The sequence below is a fragment of the Nicotiana tomentosiformis genome, chromosome 6 (assembly GCF_000390325.3).
Source record: "Nicotiana tomentosiformis chromosome 6, ASM39032v3, whole genome shotgun sequence".
Classification (NCBI taxonomy): domain Eukaryota; kingdom Viridiplantae; phylum Streptophyta; class Magnoliopsida; order Solanales; family Solanaceae; genus Nicotiana; species Nicotiana tomentosiformis.
The window spans coordinates 28,314,522-28,332,337 of NC_090817.1; the positions used below are offsets into that span (position 1 = coordinate 28,314,522).

The 17,816-nt window shown below is 42.8% G+C and overlaps 1 protein-coding gene across 16 annotated transcripts in view; it reads right to left on the reverse strand.

The window, feature by feature from the left end:
- Window positions 1-668: 668 nt before the first annotated feature.
- The window catches only part of LOC104097862 (uncharacterized), a 44,277-nt gene continuing 27,129 nt past the window's right edge, over window positions 669-17,816 (reverse strand). For 11 of the 16 annotated variants that reach the window (XM_070177238.1, XM_070177230.1, XM_070177232.1 and 8 more), the window contains 3 exons: window positions 3,202-3,294; window positions 2,993-3,101; window positions 669-912 (listed from right to left, as the gene is read on the reverse strand). In XM_070177238.1, the coding sequence (XP_070033339.1) occupies window positions 869-912; window positions 2,993-3,101; window positions 3,202-3,294 (246 nt within the window). In that variant the 3' untranslated portion in view covers window positions 669-868. Of the gene's footprint in view, window positions 913-2,416; window positions 2,607-2,992; window positions 3,102-3,201; window positions 3,295-17,816 lie in introns of those variants that run through there. The other 5 variants (XM_070177236.1, XM_070177239.1, XR_011408465.1 and 2 more) reach the window with 4 other exon arrangements.

Sequence of the window (17,816 nt, forward strand, 5' to 3'; positions counted from 1 at the left end):
CATAAATCTTCTGAGCCACGTAGCACAACTTGTACCTCAGCAGCCAACAACCAGGCGATTACCGTAATACTAGTCAACTATCCGCAAGCCAAAACACGACGCGTCTCCTAACACGCACATATTTCTCAGGCGATACAAGATAATGCAACATCCTCTTAAACATCTTAAATCTCCCATGTCGTCTGAAGCGCATGACCTTCTCTTCGAAACTAAACCACGACCTTTTACTTGAACTCTCAATTCCACATGGAGCACCGCAACTATCATGCTAACTTATGAAAATACAAAAATCTCACAATCAACTCTAAATCACAAGAAGGATAAATACCTCATCAACCAAGAACCTTCCATTTAACTCAATCCCGGAGAACAAAATCATGACACATAACGAACTCCCCCTACCTGTAGAGTAGATCAACTACATGTCGTGGCCCAACCATCGCAAACTCTTCGGAACCCATTTGCAAATAATCAAATCATTAGAACTAAATCCCTCCAAATCAATATCGCAACAGATATTTCAATATATTCCAACGGTTATTAGGGGCTGCTGTTATTGTTTTTGCTGGGTCTATTGGAATGGTTATATTCTCTATTGCAACAATTAACAATTGTAATTTCTAATATTTATGGAAGCAAAATGAGAAATATTTTTCTATGCAATGAAATTTTATACACCATAACTTATATAAACCACGAAATAAAATTAAAATATCCAACTAGCGTTATCCATATACAAAAACAAAGTATGAATACATTGTTTGATCAACAATTCAAAAATCAAAATAGATGAGTTTGCATACAGAAAGTTCTAAACTAAAATATCCTTGAACATTATAATAGAAAGTCTTACAACGATCAACAACACTCAAGTAAGGTCTTCATCACTGCTTTCATCCGCAATCGCTGCACCTACAAAAAAAAATCAGAAATAATTAAATAAATTAGTTTTAGAAAATTGAATCACAAAGTAATTGAATAACCAATTTGATAACTCGGAAATTTTCTAACTCTCCGAATTCTTAAAATTTTCGGCAACAATCTAATAAAACTCTTCATCATCACATAAAACTCTATAACGTAGAAGAAGCCAGCAATCAAGTAAGTCCATAAATTGAAAACAATGAACAATCAGCAAACTCTTCAACATCACATGGCATTCAACCAACTAATATGGAGATTATGTGATACTATTGGTTTTGGAGTTAATTGCCACTGGTGGGCGATTAGTGATGAATTTTCCAGAGAGAACTTACAAAACAATATTGATACCACTAATGAAATAAGATAAAAGAGACATATTCTGAAACACCAGGCAAAGTATTTAGTGAAAAAATACAATTTGATACAACTACGAATGGAAGCCAAGGCATACAGCCTCCACAGAAATGTCTTCTTTTATTATGAACATGAAACAACCATCTTGAGTCTATTGTTTCCATGACCATTACCAAATTGAACCAAAACTGCAAAATAATTCATGCTGTTATGCACTAATTCCCAACCACAAAAAGCTCAACTATTTTGGCGTTCTATTGTAACAAAAGATTATCTCTGAAGTCTACCATAGCTCAATATCTCATAAGCAACATACATATTTTCTCAAGTGTCAAGTAGCACTTTAAGTCGAAACTCGTCATATGAAAGTTGTTGCGAAACAATGGGTCATCGAAGTCATAGTTATTAACTTGCTATAAAGATGCAACCCAACTATGTGATTGAATAATCCTAAAATCAAAATTAGTGCAATCGAGACTGTTTTTTACAATGATGACTGGATTGGAAATGGTCCTCTCAAAGAGATATTTCTAGATCTATTCAAATTAGTGCAACCTCCTCAAGCAACAGTGGTAGACACTTATAGCCAACAAGGGCGAAATTTTACCTTAAGAACACTTCTAAACGATTGGGAGGTTGCTAGCGCGACTGAACTTCTAAAACTGTTCGAGGCTTTCAAAGGTAGATACTAGAGCAGGACAGCCTCCTTATTCCCTTCCCCCCCCCCCCCCAAAAAAAAGAAGAAGAAGGGGAGGACAGTCTAACTCCGATTTCTCTTAGCAAAATATGCTGTTTTTTTAAAATATATGCAGATCACAACAATGTATATAAGAAAATTCTACCCCCCGCCCCTACCGAAACTCTCAAAAACTATTACATTGTAAACGAGTTAATCCCTGGAATGAGCTGGCCTTCTTTTTGCTATTAGTAGATGGACGACGGATTGGTTGCAAAGTTGTTTCTTGTGCAGAGGAAGCTTCTGCCGGTGAATTATCACCCAAAGCCTCTAGAATAATGTTAGCATCAATATCAATTTCGGAACATTGAAGTCGTGCAGGGACATCTGCAACAACTTCTTGACGGATAGTTGTCTTTTGTTCCTCAATTTTTCCCTCCATTCTATGTATCTTCTCCTCCATTTATTACAGAGAATTTGTAGCATTTGAAGAAGGTTCAAAATATCCTACTCTCTCACAAAGAAGTTCTTGTAACCCCCCGTCCATACAACTTCGATGTCTAGGATGTTCAGGTCCCATGACAGATGCAAATGCCTCTACGGACTCATTGCCATTTTCATTTTGTTATGCATCAATTTCCTCCATTTCAGCCTACGACACAAATTCATAAAGATAGAATTCTAGTAAATAAAAATTAAGCTAATAAAAATAAATAATAGATCTCGATATAACATCAGATAACGTGCTATAACATATTAAAAATATAATTCGATTTGTTACGCTATTTGTGCACATAAGTTAAGCAAATTAAGAAAAAAGCAAGAAAAAGGAACAACAACAACATAAGATATTTATTAACATGATGAAGTAGATGTATTAACATCATAAAAGATAGGCATAGAAACATAGCAGCAGCAATATGCAAAATAAGCAATATTGTGTTCCTCTTCAAACTTTCATAAGTTATAAGCAGTAGCAACCATTTTTGCCATAATAAAAAGAAGAAAATTAAAGATTCAAAATTCTCAAAATTTTACTAGTTGTATCTTCATACGAGCACTTGTATGATCGCCCAAGTTTCCTTTTTCCTGTAGCTACATAGAGTTCCTTTGAAGATAAAGGATCCGAAGATTCCTTGCCTTTTTCCTAGTTATATGAAAGTGAGTTAGCCTTCCTGGTGATCATCCATTAACTAAACAAGAGCCAAACTTGAGAAAATATTTTCCATGAGTTGTTAGTAATATACCAACTTAGATTGAATTAATGCAAAACTTCTTTTCCCAGTAGAGTGAGGATTCTTCAACTTTTTTCGGTTCTCAATATTAGTTTTGGAAATTCTCTGCAGGAAGAAAGAAGCACCAAACAACAGCTTATAAGTAGAACTTGCGAAGTATATAGTAAACACAATAAAAGCGAAATGGGAGAACGGAAAATTATAAGAAAAAACAGCAGCAACAAGTGGAGTATACGCAGCAGTGACAACAAAGGAAAAGCAACAGAAGTAGTTAGGCTATCAGCTAACCTAAAAACACTTGATTCGAGCATCGAGGGTTTTGAGGCTGGATTACAGAGCTTGTACAAGCAATTTATCAACATAATTAAAAGAAGAAGTATATCTGACACGAAGTTATAATTAAATTGTAGCTTAAACTTTTGCGCCATTATTATTCATCATTGTAGACCAACAGAATTTAATGTTTGGCAGCACTTCTATGAATACAGTGGACTTACTGTACATGTTTTTCCCACTGATAAATCTTAGCTTAAACTAGTACTCCCTATGTTTCAATTTATGTGAATTTATTTCCTTTTTAGTCTATGCCAAAAAGAATGACCCATTTCCTTATTTGGAAACAATTTACCTTTATGCAATGATTTATAGCCACACAAAATATATGTGCCTCATTTTACACCACAAGTTTAAAAGACTTTCCTCTTTTCTTAAACTCCGTGCCCAGTCAAATGGGTTCACATAAATTGAAACGGAGTGAGTACATGTTTTTTTGAAAATCATGTATGAAATCATACGTTTATAAATGTTGTTGCCAAACTTTTTTCCAAATACTTAATCAGAAGAATGAAAGCACCAAAAACTTTATGTTAATAATCTAAATACTTAAACTTTATTCTTGATTAATTCAAAGAAAACAAGAAGGAAAAACAGCAGCAGCAGAAGTGAATACGCAAAAAAATAGCAGCAGTGAAGTAGAAAAAGACGAGAAAAAACAGCTTGAACGAGCGAAGTATACGCAACTTTTTTGACAAAGAAAAAGCAGTGAAAGACAAAAAAATAACAGTTAAAAAAGAAGAGCACGCACGGTAGCAACAAAGTGAAAGAACAACAAAACAAAAGAAGCAACGGCAGTTACGACAAAGAAAAAGCAGTAAAAGAAGGAAAAATAGCAGTGTAACGACCCGGCCAGTTATTTTGAGAGTTGTAGCCTCGTTCCCCCATTTACAGCTTATTTTGTACTTTATAGCTGTTATGTGACTTGCCAGGGTAGTCGGTTTGAGTCCGGTGTGATATTAGAATGAAATGAGACACTTAGTCTCAAGGTTGAAAGCTTAAATTGAAATGATTGACCGGATGTTGATCTTTGAGTAAATGACTCCGGAACGGAGATTTGATGATTATGTTAGCTCTGTTAGGTGATTTTGGACTTAGGAGCGTGTTCGGATGGTGAATTGAAAGTCTGTAGTGGAATTAGGCTTGAAATAGCGAAAGTTAGAATTTTTGAAAAGTACGACCGGGAGTGGACTTTTTGATATCGGTGTCGTATTCCGATTCCGGATGTTGGAATATGTCCATAATGTCATTTGTGACTTGTGTGCAAAATTTGGGCTGAATCGAATGTGATTTGATAGGTTTCGGCATAGTTTGTAGAAATTGGGAGTTTAAAGTTTATTAGGCTTGAATCTATGTGCGATTCGTGTTTTGATGTTGTTCGAGGTGGTTTGAAAGCCCGACTAAGTTCGTATGTTATTTTAGGACCCGTTGGTATGTTTGGTTGAGGTCCCGGGGGCCTCGGTTGATTTCGGATGGTTAGCGGATCGATTTGAAGTTTGAAGGAAGTGGTGAAGCTCACCAGCTTCTCGTTTAATCGCACCTGTGGAGTGGGGATCGCAGGTGCGATCTCCCAGAAGCTAGAGGTGAACTGGATAAGCGGCCAGGGAAGAGGTGAGAAGAGGTCGCATGTGTGAGGTCCTTTCCGCACCTGTTATACCGCAAATGCGGTTGGGCTTACGCAGAAGCGGAGCTGGGCTGGCCTGGGCAAGACGCAGGTGTGAGGAATTAACCGCATCCGCGATCCCGCAGGTGCGAGCGAGGCTCCGCAGATGTGAAATTGAGAGAGTGGACTATTTCCGCATAAGCGGATGGAAGGCCGCAGAAGCGGCACCGCAGGTGCGGAACATGGAGCGCAGATGTGGGCCTGAAGAATATAAGTGACTTCCGTAGAAGCGAGGAATTGATCGCAAAAGCGGTTCCGCAGGTGCGGACATATGGTCGCAAGTGCGAAAAGCCTGGGCAGATTATTAAAAACAAGGGTTCGCGATTTTGGCTTTATATCAAACATTTCAAGCACAGTTTAGGCGCTTTTCATAAATAATATTACTTCCCCATTTATTTTCGCACCTAATTAACGTATATCTAATTGGTATGGTTAGACTCGTGGTTGAGTGGACTTTCGGGTTTTGTGAATTTTATCGAATTTCGAGACGTGGGCTCAGGGCCAACCTTTGAGCCGATTTTTAATTTTGATTAATAACTTAGCATTTTCTTATGGAGTTGATTCTTTTAGTCCATATTGATTTTTATCGCATTGTTTATGGCTAGATTTGAGGCATTTAGAGGCCGTTTCGCGAGACAAGGGTGAGTTGGAGTACATATTTGCTCGTATTGAGGTAAGTAATAGTTCTAAATTTGATTTTGAGGATACGAAACCCCATATTATGTGTCTATGTATTTGGTTTTGAGGTGACGCACATGCTAGGTGACGGGCGTGTGCGCGTGCACCGTAGGAATTGCGACTTGGTTAAATTCCGTGGAACCGTGTAGTTGTATAATCTATTGTTATATGTACATTCTCCATGTAATAGAGAAATTTAACTACAAATCATGTTTAGACTACGTGTTGGCATTGTAGGGACTCACAGGGGTCGTGTACATGTTGAATTATCTGCTAAATTATTGTTTGTACTCAGTCTTCATTTGTATATTACATCTCGGTCTCTATTGTTCTTTTTTGATTCATCGTATCATTGCTATCTGGGTCGCTTATTATGAGTTTTGAGAGCCCGACAGACTGGAGAGGTTGACGACCGAGTGAGGCCGAGGGCCTGATTGTGAGGTATTATACTATAGCACGTGAGTTGTCTGTACGAATACAGATATTACACTATAGCACGTGAGTTGTCAGTGCAGCACGTGAGTTGTACGTGCGGATCCAGATATTATATTATGGCACGTGAGTTGTCCGTGCAACACATGAGTTGTCCTTGCAGATTATAGTGCTTGAGCTAAAGGAGCCCCTCCGGAGTCTACACACACCCCTAGTGAGTGTAAGTACCTATTGAGTGTGAGTGTCGAGTGCTGAGTGTTGAGTGAATGGGAAGGTGGAGTGACTGTGGCCCTGAGAGGATGCATTTGATTTCATTATTGTTGCATTAACTGTCATGTACCATTGTTTGAAATTTCTGAAAGATATTACACTCTGTTTCACTTGAACTAGTCATGTAATAACTGTTGACCTAATTTATCGAACTTGATAGCATGCCTACTTTCTTATGTTGAAATCACTGTAATTGAACTATAACTGTGAAGCTCGTCACAACTTTTAGTTCTTTATTTAGTATTGTTACTTGCTGAGTTGGTTGTACTCCTACTTCACCCAATACTTCGTGTGCAGATCTAGGTGTTCCCGGACACAGTGGGTGTTGATTTCCGCGCACAGTTGATCTTCTGGAGATTTCGAGTTAGCTGTCAACATTTCGTAGACCTTGTTTCTCCTTCCCTATCTTTCCACTTATTGAATTTGGTTTCACATTTTCATAGACAGTTTTTTTCGGACTTGTGATGTATAGATACTCATGTACTTAGTTGGGTTTCTATCCTGTTTATAGGAAGTTGTTATCATTTAAACTATTTTAAATATGTTTTCTGTGAAGTGTTGGACTTATTTCATAAATATCGGCTTACCTAGTACCACGATAGGCGCCATCACGACAGGTTAAGATTTTGGGTCGTGACAAGTTGTTATCAGAGCCTTGATTACATAGGTCTCACAAGTCATGAGCAGGTTTAGTAGAGTCTTGCGGATCGGTACAGAGACATCTGTACTTATCTTCGAGAGGCTGCCGAACCATTAGGAAATTTCACATTCTTGTATTCTTGTTGTACGGATTTATTGTTCCAGTAACTAAACTTCTATATCCTATTGTCCATGGTGAGGATACGTGCTACCAGACAGGATGGATAGCCACCAGTACCACCAGCTAGGGCCACGAGAGGCCGAGGTCGCGGTAGGGGTAAAGGTGCAGCTCTTGCACCAGCTGGAGAAGTACCTGCAGATCCACCAGTTGCTCCAGCTCAAGAGCAGATTCCAGATGTAGTTAAGCTAGTGTGGCCAGCTCAGGCACCAACTGTGCACGTTCTGATTCCAGGCCTTCAGGAGGCATTGGCCCAGATATAGATATTGACGGTCTGTCCAGGCCTTGCTCGGGTGGTATCGGCTCTGGCTGCGCCAACCACTTCTCAGGCTGGGGGAGGTAGTCATACCCCTGCTGCCAGCCGAGCCGGTTACGGCTGCTCAGGCCCCGGTGGTCCTCGTTATGATTGATGATAGTTAGAGGAGACTTGAGAGATTTGAGAGGCTTCGGCCTCCATCATATAGTGGAGCTGAGTCGGAGGATGCCCAGGGCTTCTTGGACAAGTTCCAAGGGATGCTTCGTACAACAGGTATTTTGGAGACTAGTGGGATCTTGTTCATTACTTTTCAGTTTTCTGGGGCTTCCTTCAGATGGTGGGAGGCTTATGAGAGGCACAGGCCGGTTGGTGCAACACTACTTACATGGCAGGAGTTCTCCGTTCTCTTTTTGGAGAAGTTCATACCGCAATCTCGCAGGGAGGAGATGTGCAGACAGTTTGAGTAGCTTTGGCAGGATGGCAAGTTTGTGACCCAGTATGAGATGAGGTTTTCTGAGTTAGATCATCACGCAGTTTGGTTGGTTCCCACTAATAGGGAGAGAATCATGAGGTTCATTTATGGCCTCTTATATCAGTTGTGGTTGCTTATGACTAGGGAGAGGGTATCTGGTGCCACTTTTGACGAGGTGGTTGACATTTCTCGGCAGATAGAGATGGTTCGAAGCCATAAGCGGGGTGAGAGGGAGTCCAACAGGCCTCGAGGTTCGGGAAGCTTTGGTGGTGTACCTTCTGGGGACAGTCCTACCACTGTAGGAGTCGTCATTATAGGCCCGCTCAGACAACTCGTCCAGCTCATCGTGGTGCATCAGCTAACCACAGTTCTTACAGTGCTCATTCAGTGCACTACCAGCGCAGAGTTCTCACCATGCCTCATCCGCTCAGGCTTCTATAGGTAGTTCCTCGGGTTATCTAGAGCTGCAGTTCTGTCATAGGAGGGGTTGTTTCGAGTGCGGAGACTTTAATCATATCAAGAGAGATTGCCCTAGGTTTTTGAGTGGAGCTCCACAGCAGAGTTCTCAGACGATGGAACCAGCACCAGCAGCTATGCCACCAACTTAGCCAGCTCGTATAACCATCGAAGGCTATTGAAGTGACTAATTCCTGGAAATTAGGAGGCGTTAAAAGGTGGGGCCCAAGCAATTAAAGGTCGCCCTGGAGGGGAGGTCGAGCAGGGTGCGATCAGGACCGATTCTATGCTATCCCTACTAGACCTGATGCTGTTGCCTCTAATGCAGTGATCATATGTATTGTCTCAGTATGCCACAGGGATGCCTATGCATTATTTGACCATGGTTCCACTTATTGATATGTTTCATCGTATTTTGCTCATTATCTAGATATGCCCCATGAGTCCTTAGTTTCATCTGTTCGTGTATCTACGTCAGTCAGTTATACTACTGTTGTGGACCGTGTATATCGGTCGTGTGTAGTGTCTATTGGGGGATTGGAGACTAGAGATGTTCTCTTATTGCTTAGTATGGTGGACTTCGATGTGATCTTGGGTATGGACTGGTTGTCTTCATATCATGCTGTTCTGAATTGTCACACTAAGACTGTGACGTTGGCGATGCCGGGGTTACTAAGGATCGAGTGGAGAGGTTCTCTAGACTATGTTCCCAACAGAGTGATTTCATATTTGAAGGGCCAATGGATGCTTGGGAAGGTTTTTTTATCGTATTTGGCCTTTGTGAAGGATGTTAGATCAGATACTCCTACTATTGATTTTGTCCCGGTGGTGCAAGATTTTCTAGATGTGTTTCCTGAGGACCTGTCGGGCATGCCGACCGACAGGGATATCGATTTTGGTATTGACTTGGTGCCGGGCACTCAGCCCATTTCTATTCTACCGTATCGTATGGCACCAGCTGAGTTGAAGGAATTGAAGGAGCAACTTCAGAAACTCCTTGATAAGGGGTTTATTAGGCCTGGTGTGTCTCATTGGGGTGCTCCTGTCTTGTTTGTAAAGAAGAAGGATGATTATATGCGAATGTGTATTGATTATTGCCAGTTGAACACGGTTACAGTGAAGAACATGTATCCATTGCCATATATTGATGACCTATTTGATCAGCTTCAGGGTGCCAGGTTGTTCTCCAAGATCGACTTGCGTTCAGGCTATCATCAGTTGAAGATTCGGGAGCCAGATATCCCGAAGACTGCTTTCAGGAGTCTGTATGGTCATTACGAGTTTCTTGTGATGTATTTTGAGCTGACCAATGCCCCAACATCATTAATGCACTTGATGAACGCTGTATTTCAGCCCTATCTTGACTCTTTCGTCATTGTGTTTATTGACGACATTCTGGTGTCCCGGAGCCGTATGGATCATGAGTAACACCTGAGGACTATGCTGCAGACCTTGAGGGAGGAGAAGTTGTATGCAACATTTTTGATGTGTGATTTCTGGATAGATTCAGTGGTATTTTTAGGCCATGTGGTATCGAGTGAGGGGATCAAGGTAGATCCAAAGAAGATAGAGGCGGTTTAGAGTTAGCCCAGACCGTCCTCAGCTACGGAGATCCTGAGTTTTCTTGGATTAGCGGAGTATTACCGTCAATTTGTAGAGGGTTTCTTGTCTGTTGCGACACCTATGACCAGATTGACCCAGAAGGGTGATCCGTATAGGTGAACCGAGGATAATGAGGAGAGCTTTCAAATGCTCAAGACTACATTAACTACAGCCCCAGTGTTGGTGTTGCCTACTGGTTCGGGGTGCTATAACGTATATTGTGATGCGTCGTGCATTGGTCTCGATGCGGTGTTAATGCAAGACTGTAGGGTGATTGCGTACGTGTCTAGAAAGCTGAAGGTGCATGAGAAGAACTATCATGTCCACGACCTTGAGTTAGCAGCTATTATTAATGCCTTGAAGATCTGGCAGCACTATTTGTATGGTGTTCCTTGTGAGGTTTTCACCGATCACCGGAGTCTACAATATCTGTTTAAACAGAAGGATCTTAACTTGCGGCAGTAGAGATTGTTGGAGCTGCTTAAGGATTATTATATCACCATCCTCTATCATTCCGGAAAAGGCCAATGTGGTGGCCGATGCCTTGAGTCGCAAGGAGGAAAGTTTGGGGAGTTTAGCATATCTACCGGTGGCAGAGAGGCCTTGGCCAACCAATTTGTGAGATTGGATGTCTCGGAGCCCAGTCGGGTTCTAGCTTGTGTGGTTTCTTGATCTTACTTATATGATCACAGCAGAGAGCGCCAGTATAATAACTCTCATTTGCTTGTCCTTAAGGACACGGTTCAGCACGGTGATACCACAAATGTTACTATTGGGGATGATGGGGTATTAAGAATGCTGGGTATTTGTGTGCCTAATGTGGATGGGCTACGTGGGTTGATTGGTGAGGAGGCCCACAGTTTGCTGTATTTCATTCATCCGGGTGCCGCGAAGATATACCAGGACTTGAGGTAGCAGTATTGGTGAAGAAGAATGAAGACGGATATAGGGGGCTTTGTAGCTCGGTGCCTCAACTGTCAGCAAGTAAAGTATGAGCATCAGAGACCGGGCGGATTGCTTCAGAGGTTAGAGATTCCATAGTGTAAATGGGATCGGATCACCATGGATTTTGTAGTTGGGCTCCCACGGACTTCGAGGATGTTCGATGCTATTTGGGTAATTATGGATCGACTGACCAAGTCAGCGCACTTCATTCCAGTTGGGACTACTTATACTAGCTTGTTCGCTTCCACGGCGTGCCAGTGTCCATCATTTCAGATCGGGGCACGCAGTCCACATCACAGTTTTGGAGAGCCGTGCAGTGAGAGTTGGGTACCCAGTTGAGTTGAGCACAACATTTCACCCTCAGACAGACGGACAGTCCGAGCACACTATTTAGATATTGGAGGATATGTTACGCGCTCATGTCATTGATTTTCGGGGTTCTTGGAATTGGTTACTGCCACTCGCAGAGTTTACCTATAACAACAGCTACTAGTCAAGCATTTAGATGGCTCCGTATAAGGCTTTGTATGGGAGACGATTTAAATCTCCGGTGGGTTGGTTTGAGCTTGGAGAGGCTAGGCTATTGGGTACTGACTTGGTCCAGGATGCTTTAGACAAGGTTAAGATGATTCAGGAACGGCTTCGCATGGCGTACTCTAGACAGAAGAGTTATGCCGACAAGAAGGTTTGTGATGCTACTTACATGGTCGGGGAGAAGGTACTGCTCAAGGTTTCATCCATGATGGTGTTATGAGGTTCGGGAAGAAGGGAAAGTTGAGCCCTTGTTATATTGGGCCATTTGAGGTACTTCAGAGAATTGGCGAGGTGGCTTACAAGCTTGTCTTTTGGATCGACAGATTAGAAAGTTGAAGTCAAAGGACATAGCTTCAGTAAAGGTACAGTGGAGCGGTCAGCCAGTTGGGGAGGCTACTTGGGAGACTGGGCGGGAGATGAGGAGCAGGTATCCACATCTATTTGAGACTTCAGGTATGTTTCTAGACCCGTTCGAGAACAAACGTTTGTTTAAAAGGGGAGGATATAACGACCCGATCGGTCATTTTGAGAGTTGTAGCACTGTTCCACTATTTACTACTCATTTTGTACTTTATAGCAGTTATGTGACTTGTCGGGGTAGTCGGTTTGAGTCCGATGTGATTTTAGAATGAAATGAGAAACTTAGTCTCAAAGTTGAAAGCTTAAGTTGAAATGATTGATCGGATGTTGATCTTTGAGTAAATGACTCCGGAACTGAGTTTTGATTGTTTCGTTAGCTCTGTTAGGTGATTTTGGACTTAGAAGCGTGTCCGGATAGTGATTTGGAAGTCCATAGTGGAATTAGGCTTGAAATGGCGAAAGTTGAAATTTTTGGAAATTTCGACCGGGAGTGGACTTTTTGATATCGGGGTCGGATTCGGATTCATGAAGTTGGAGTATGTCCGTAATGTCATTTGTGACTTGTGTGCAAAATTTGGGGTCAATCGGATGTGATTTGATAGGTTTCGGCATCGTTTATAGAAATTAGGAGTTTAAAGTTCATTGGGCATGAATCTATGTGCGATTCGTGTTTTTGATGTTGTTCGAGGTGGTTTGAAGGCCCGACTAAATCCGTATCATATTTTAGGACCCGTTCGTATGTTTGGTTGAGGTCTCGGGGGGCCTCGGGTTGATTTCAGATGGTTAGCGGATCGATTTGAAGTTTGAAGGAAGTGATGAAGCTCACCATCTTCTGGACATATGGCCGCATGTGCGAAAAGCCTGGGTAGATTATTAAAACAAGGGTTTGTGATTTTGGCTTCATTTCAAGCACGGTTTAGACGATTTTTGAGAGGGTTTTCGAGGGTTTGTGATTTTTGTGCTTATTTTTGATTAATAATATTGCTTCCCCATTAATCTTCCCACCTAGTTGGCGTGTATTGAAGGTGTAGTTTGGGAGTTTGAGGTTAGGGATTTGGAGAGTTTGATTTGGGGATTTGGGTGACGATTTGGTGTCGGATTTTTATAAATTTGGTATGGTTAGACTCGTGGTTTAAGTGGACTTTCGGGTTTTGTGACTTTTATCAAATTTCGAGATTTGGGCCCGGGGGCCGGCTTTTGAGTCGATTTTCTATTTTGTTTAATAACTATGCATTTTCTTATGGAGTTGATTCCTTTAGTCCGCATTGATTTTTATCGCATTGTTTATGGCTAAATTCGAGACATTTAGAGGTCGTTTCGCGAGGCAAGGGCGTGTTGGAGTAGAGATTTGCTCGTATTTGGGTAAGTAACAATTCTAAATTTGGTTATGAGTGTACGAAACCCTGTATTATGTGTCATGTATTTGATTTTGAGGTGACGCACATGCTAGGTGACGGGCGTGTGGGCTTGCACCTTAGGAATTGCGACTTGGTCAAATTTTGTGGAACCGTGTAGTTGTATAATCTGTTGTTATCTGTACATTCTCCATGTATTTGTAATGACCTGATAGGTCATCTTATGTTTTAGAACCTAATTCTGCGCTATAAAGCCTTAAATACCTCATTTTATCTTTCCTCGATTTGCGTGCACAGTCTAGGTATTTTTTCGAAAAGCTTTAAAGGCTTAAATACCCTTTCTATCTCCCCTATTTTACCGTTACTGTTCATTGAGAACAATTGTATTTCTTTCAGACTCTGTTTGTATATATGCTTTGAAGCTCGTGAGTTGTGACTCCAGATCCGAATTGTATCAGTTATTATGGGCTTTATGTTATTCCGCATTTCAGTTTTAGCTTCTATTTAGTTTAATTGATTATGTTATTGAAATTGACTAAAATTGGTTTAAAGAATCCTTTAACACTGGCTTGCCTAGCAAAGGAATTGTTAGACGCCATCACGGTCCCAAAGGTGGGAATTTCGGGTCGTGACAAGTTGGTATCATAGCACTATGTTGCCTAGGTCTCATAAGTCACGAGCAGGCTTAGTAGAGTCTGGAGTACAGAGACGTCTGTACTTATCGTCCAGAGGCTATGAAGTTTAGGAACAAATTTCACTTCTATTCTTCTCTATCGTGCGATTTTATTCTCTCATTGCTAATTGAACTCTTCTACTCTTGTTCTCTCGCAGATGGTGAGAACACGTACTGCATCTTTAGCTGAGCAGCAGCCAGAGCCCCCAGTGGAAGCTCCTATGAGGGGCAGAGGTCGAGGTCGAGGTCGTGCTAGAGGCCGAGGCAGGGGCAGAGCTTAGCCTAGAGCTCGAGCAGCAACACCAGCAGTGGAGCCTCAGGTAGAGTTTGACGAGGAGGTTCCAACCCAGACTGTTCCTGTCGGAACTACTCAGGTCCCGGAGGTGTTCATCGCCACCCCAGTACTTCAAGACGCTTTGGTCAGTTTGGTGGGCCTTATGGAGAGTGTGGCCCAGGCCGATACATTTCCCATGGCACCAGCTGCCTCTCAGGCTGGGGGAGGAGCACAAACATCCACTACTCCCACTCCGGAGCAGATGGCTCCCCAGTATCAGGCTCCAGCAGCTCCGCGAGTTAGAGTAGTTCAGCCGGTTATTGCGGCACAAGCTGGTGATGGACTAGCTATGTCTTCTAAGGGCTTATTAAGGTAGGACAAGTTCACCAAGCTCTTTCCAGTTCACTTCAGTGGTGCACCTTCTGAGGACCCATATGATTATCTTGACCGCTGCCATGAGGTTCTGTGGAACATGGGGATAGTTGAAACTAATGGGGTCGATTTTGCTGATTTTCAGATGACGGGTTCCGCCAAGAGATTGTGGAAGGATTTTGTATTGACCAGACCAGCAGGGTCACTTGCTCTTACTCGGGACCAGTTCTCTCAGATATTTCTTGAGAAGTTCCTTCCTGACATATTGAGAGAGGAGTATCGTCGGCATTTCGAGCATCTCCCGCAAGGTAGTATGACTGTTACTCAGTATGAGACCCGTTTTGTGGATTTGGCCTGTCATGCTCTCTTTTTACTACCTACTGAGGGAGAGAGAGTGAGGAGGTTTATTGAGGGACTCACTCAACCTATCAGGCGACAGATGGCCAAGGAGATTGGAAGTGAGATTTCCTTTCAGGCGACTGCTAATGTTGCGAGGAGGATCGAGATTGTTCTTGCACAGGAGAGAGGGTAGGGGTTTGATAAGAGGCCCGTCAGTTTGGTGGGTTCAGTGGTGCCTCGTCTGGAGGCAAGGGTAATTTTGGTAGAGGCCATCCTCCTAGGCCGTTTCATTCAGCACTCCAAGCATCCCACGGTGCTTCAGGTGGACGTGGCCCTCATATGCCTTATTCCGACCAGTTAGCTGACAGTGCACCACCAGCTCCTATTAGTGCACTTCCGCTCTAGAGTTTTCAGGGTAGTTACTCAGGTTGACAGGGTCAGTTTCAGGGTCAGCAATCACAGCAGTCGAGGTCCTGTTCTACTTGTGGTGATCCGAGGCACATTGCTAGAAGCACCTCCCGCCCAGCCAGCTAGAGGCAGGGGTCAGACAGCTATAGGTGGAGGTCAGGCCGCTAAAGGTGGAGGCCAGCAAGTTAGGGCCCGTCCTAGAGATGTAGTTCAGAGTGGTAGGGCACAGCCCCGATGCTATGCTTTTCCAGCGAGGCCTGAGGTTGAGTCATCTGACAATGTTATCACATGTACTGTTTCAGTTTGCAGTAGAGATACTTCAGTTCTATCTAATCCGGGTTCTACTTACTCATACGTGTCATCCTATTTTGCTTCATATTTGGTTGTGCATCGTGATTCTTTGAGTGCTCCTGTGTATGTGTCCACACCTGTGGAAGATGCTATCATTGTAGACCGCATTTATCATTGGTGTGTGGTAACCATTGGGAATCATGAGACTAGTGTAGATCTTCTACTTCTCGATATAGTAGATTTCGATGTTATCTTGGGTATAGATTGGCTGTCACCTTATCACGCAATATTGGATTGTCACGCTAAGACAATGACCTTAGCCTTGTTGTGGTTGCCTCGATTAGAGTGGAGAGGGACTCCTTGCCATTCTACCAGTAGGGTTATCTCTTATATGAAGGCTGGTCGTATGGTCAATAAGGGGTGTCTAGCTTATTTGGCTTATGTCCGCGATTCTAGTGCGGAGGTTCCTTCCATGGATTCAGTACCAGTTGTTCGTGAGTTTCCGGAGGTATTTCCTGCAGACCTGCTGGGGATGCCACCCTACAGGGACATTGATTTCTGTATTGATTTAGCTCCGAGTACTCAGCGCATCTCTATTTCGCCATACCGTATGGCCGCACCAGAGTTGATACCGTAGAGCTTCGAGCACTCAGTGCAGGATTTTCTTGATAAAGGCTTCATTAGACCTAGTGTCTCGCCCTGGGATGCGCCTGTGTTATTCATGAAGAAGAAGGATGTATCAATGAGGATGTGCATAGATTATCGGCAGTTGAACAAAGTCACCATGAAGAACAAGTATCCATTGCCGAGGATTGATGACTTATTTTACCGGCTTCAGGGTGCCAAGGTATTTTCAAAGATCGATTTGAGGTCTGGCTACCATTAGTTGAGCATTAGGGCATCCGAAGTCCCTAAGGCAGCTTTGTGGACTCGGTACGGGCATTGTGAGTTTTTAGTGATGTCATTTGGACTGACAAATGCCCCAACATCATTTAAGGATTTGCTGAACCGAGTGTTCAAGCCCTATCTGGATTCTTTTGTGGTTGTGTTTATTGATGATATCTTGATCTACTCCCGCAGTCGAGAGGAGAACGAGCAGCATCTTCAGATTGTACTTCAGACTCTAAGAGACATCCAGTTATATGCTAAGTTTTCAAAATGTGAGTTTTGGTTGGACTCGGTCGCTTTCTTGGGGCACGTTGTATCAGCAGAGGGCATTCAGGTAGACCCTAAGAATATTGAGGCAGTTTAGAACTGGCCTAGACCCACTTCAGCCACAGAGATCCGGAGTTTCTTGGGATTGGTAGGCTATTATTGTCGTTTTGTGGAGGGGTTCTCATCTATAGTAGCCCTGTTAACCAGGTTGACCCAGAAGGGTGCCCCGTTCAGATGGTCAGACGAGTGTGAGGCGAGCTTTCAGAAGCTCAAGACTGCATTGGCTACAACGTCAATATTGGTGTTACCTATAGGTTCAGGATCTTATACGGTATATTGTGATACATCCCATGTTAGGCTCGGTGATGTATTGATGCAGGATGGAAGGGTGATTGCATATGCGCCGCGACAGTTGAAGGTTCATGAGAAGAATTACCATGTCCATGACTTAGAGTTGGCAGCCATTGTTCAAGCGCTGAAGATTTGGAGGTACTATCTTTACGGCGTGTCGTGTGAGGTTTTCACGGATCATCGGAGCCTACAGTATTTGTTCAAGCAAAAAGATCTCAATTTGAGACAGAGGAGGTGGTTGGAACTATTGAAAGACTATGATATCACCATCTTGTATCATCCCGGGAAGGCCAATGTGGTGACCGATGCCTTGAGTAGAAAGTCAATGAGTATGGGCATCCTTGCGTACATACCAGTCGGTGAGAGACCGCTTGCATTAGATTTCCACGCCTAGTCTAATCAGTTCATGTGGTTGGATGTTTCTGAGCCCAGTCATGTTCTAGCTTGTACAGTCACTCGCTCTTCCTTATTTGAGCGTATCAGGGAGCAGCATTATGATGACCCTCATTTGCTTATCCTTAGGGATACAGTGCGGCACGGTGGTGCCAAGCAGGTTACTATTGGATATTATGGAGTTTTGAGGATGCAAGG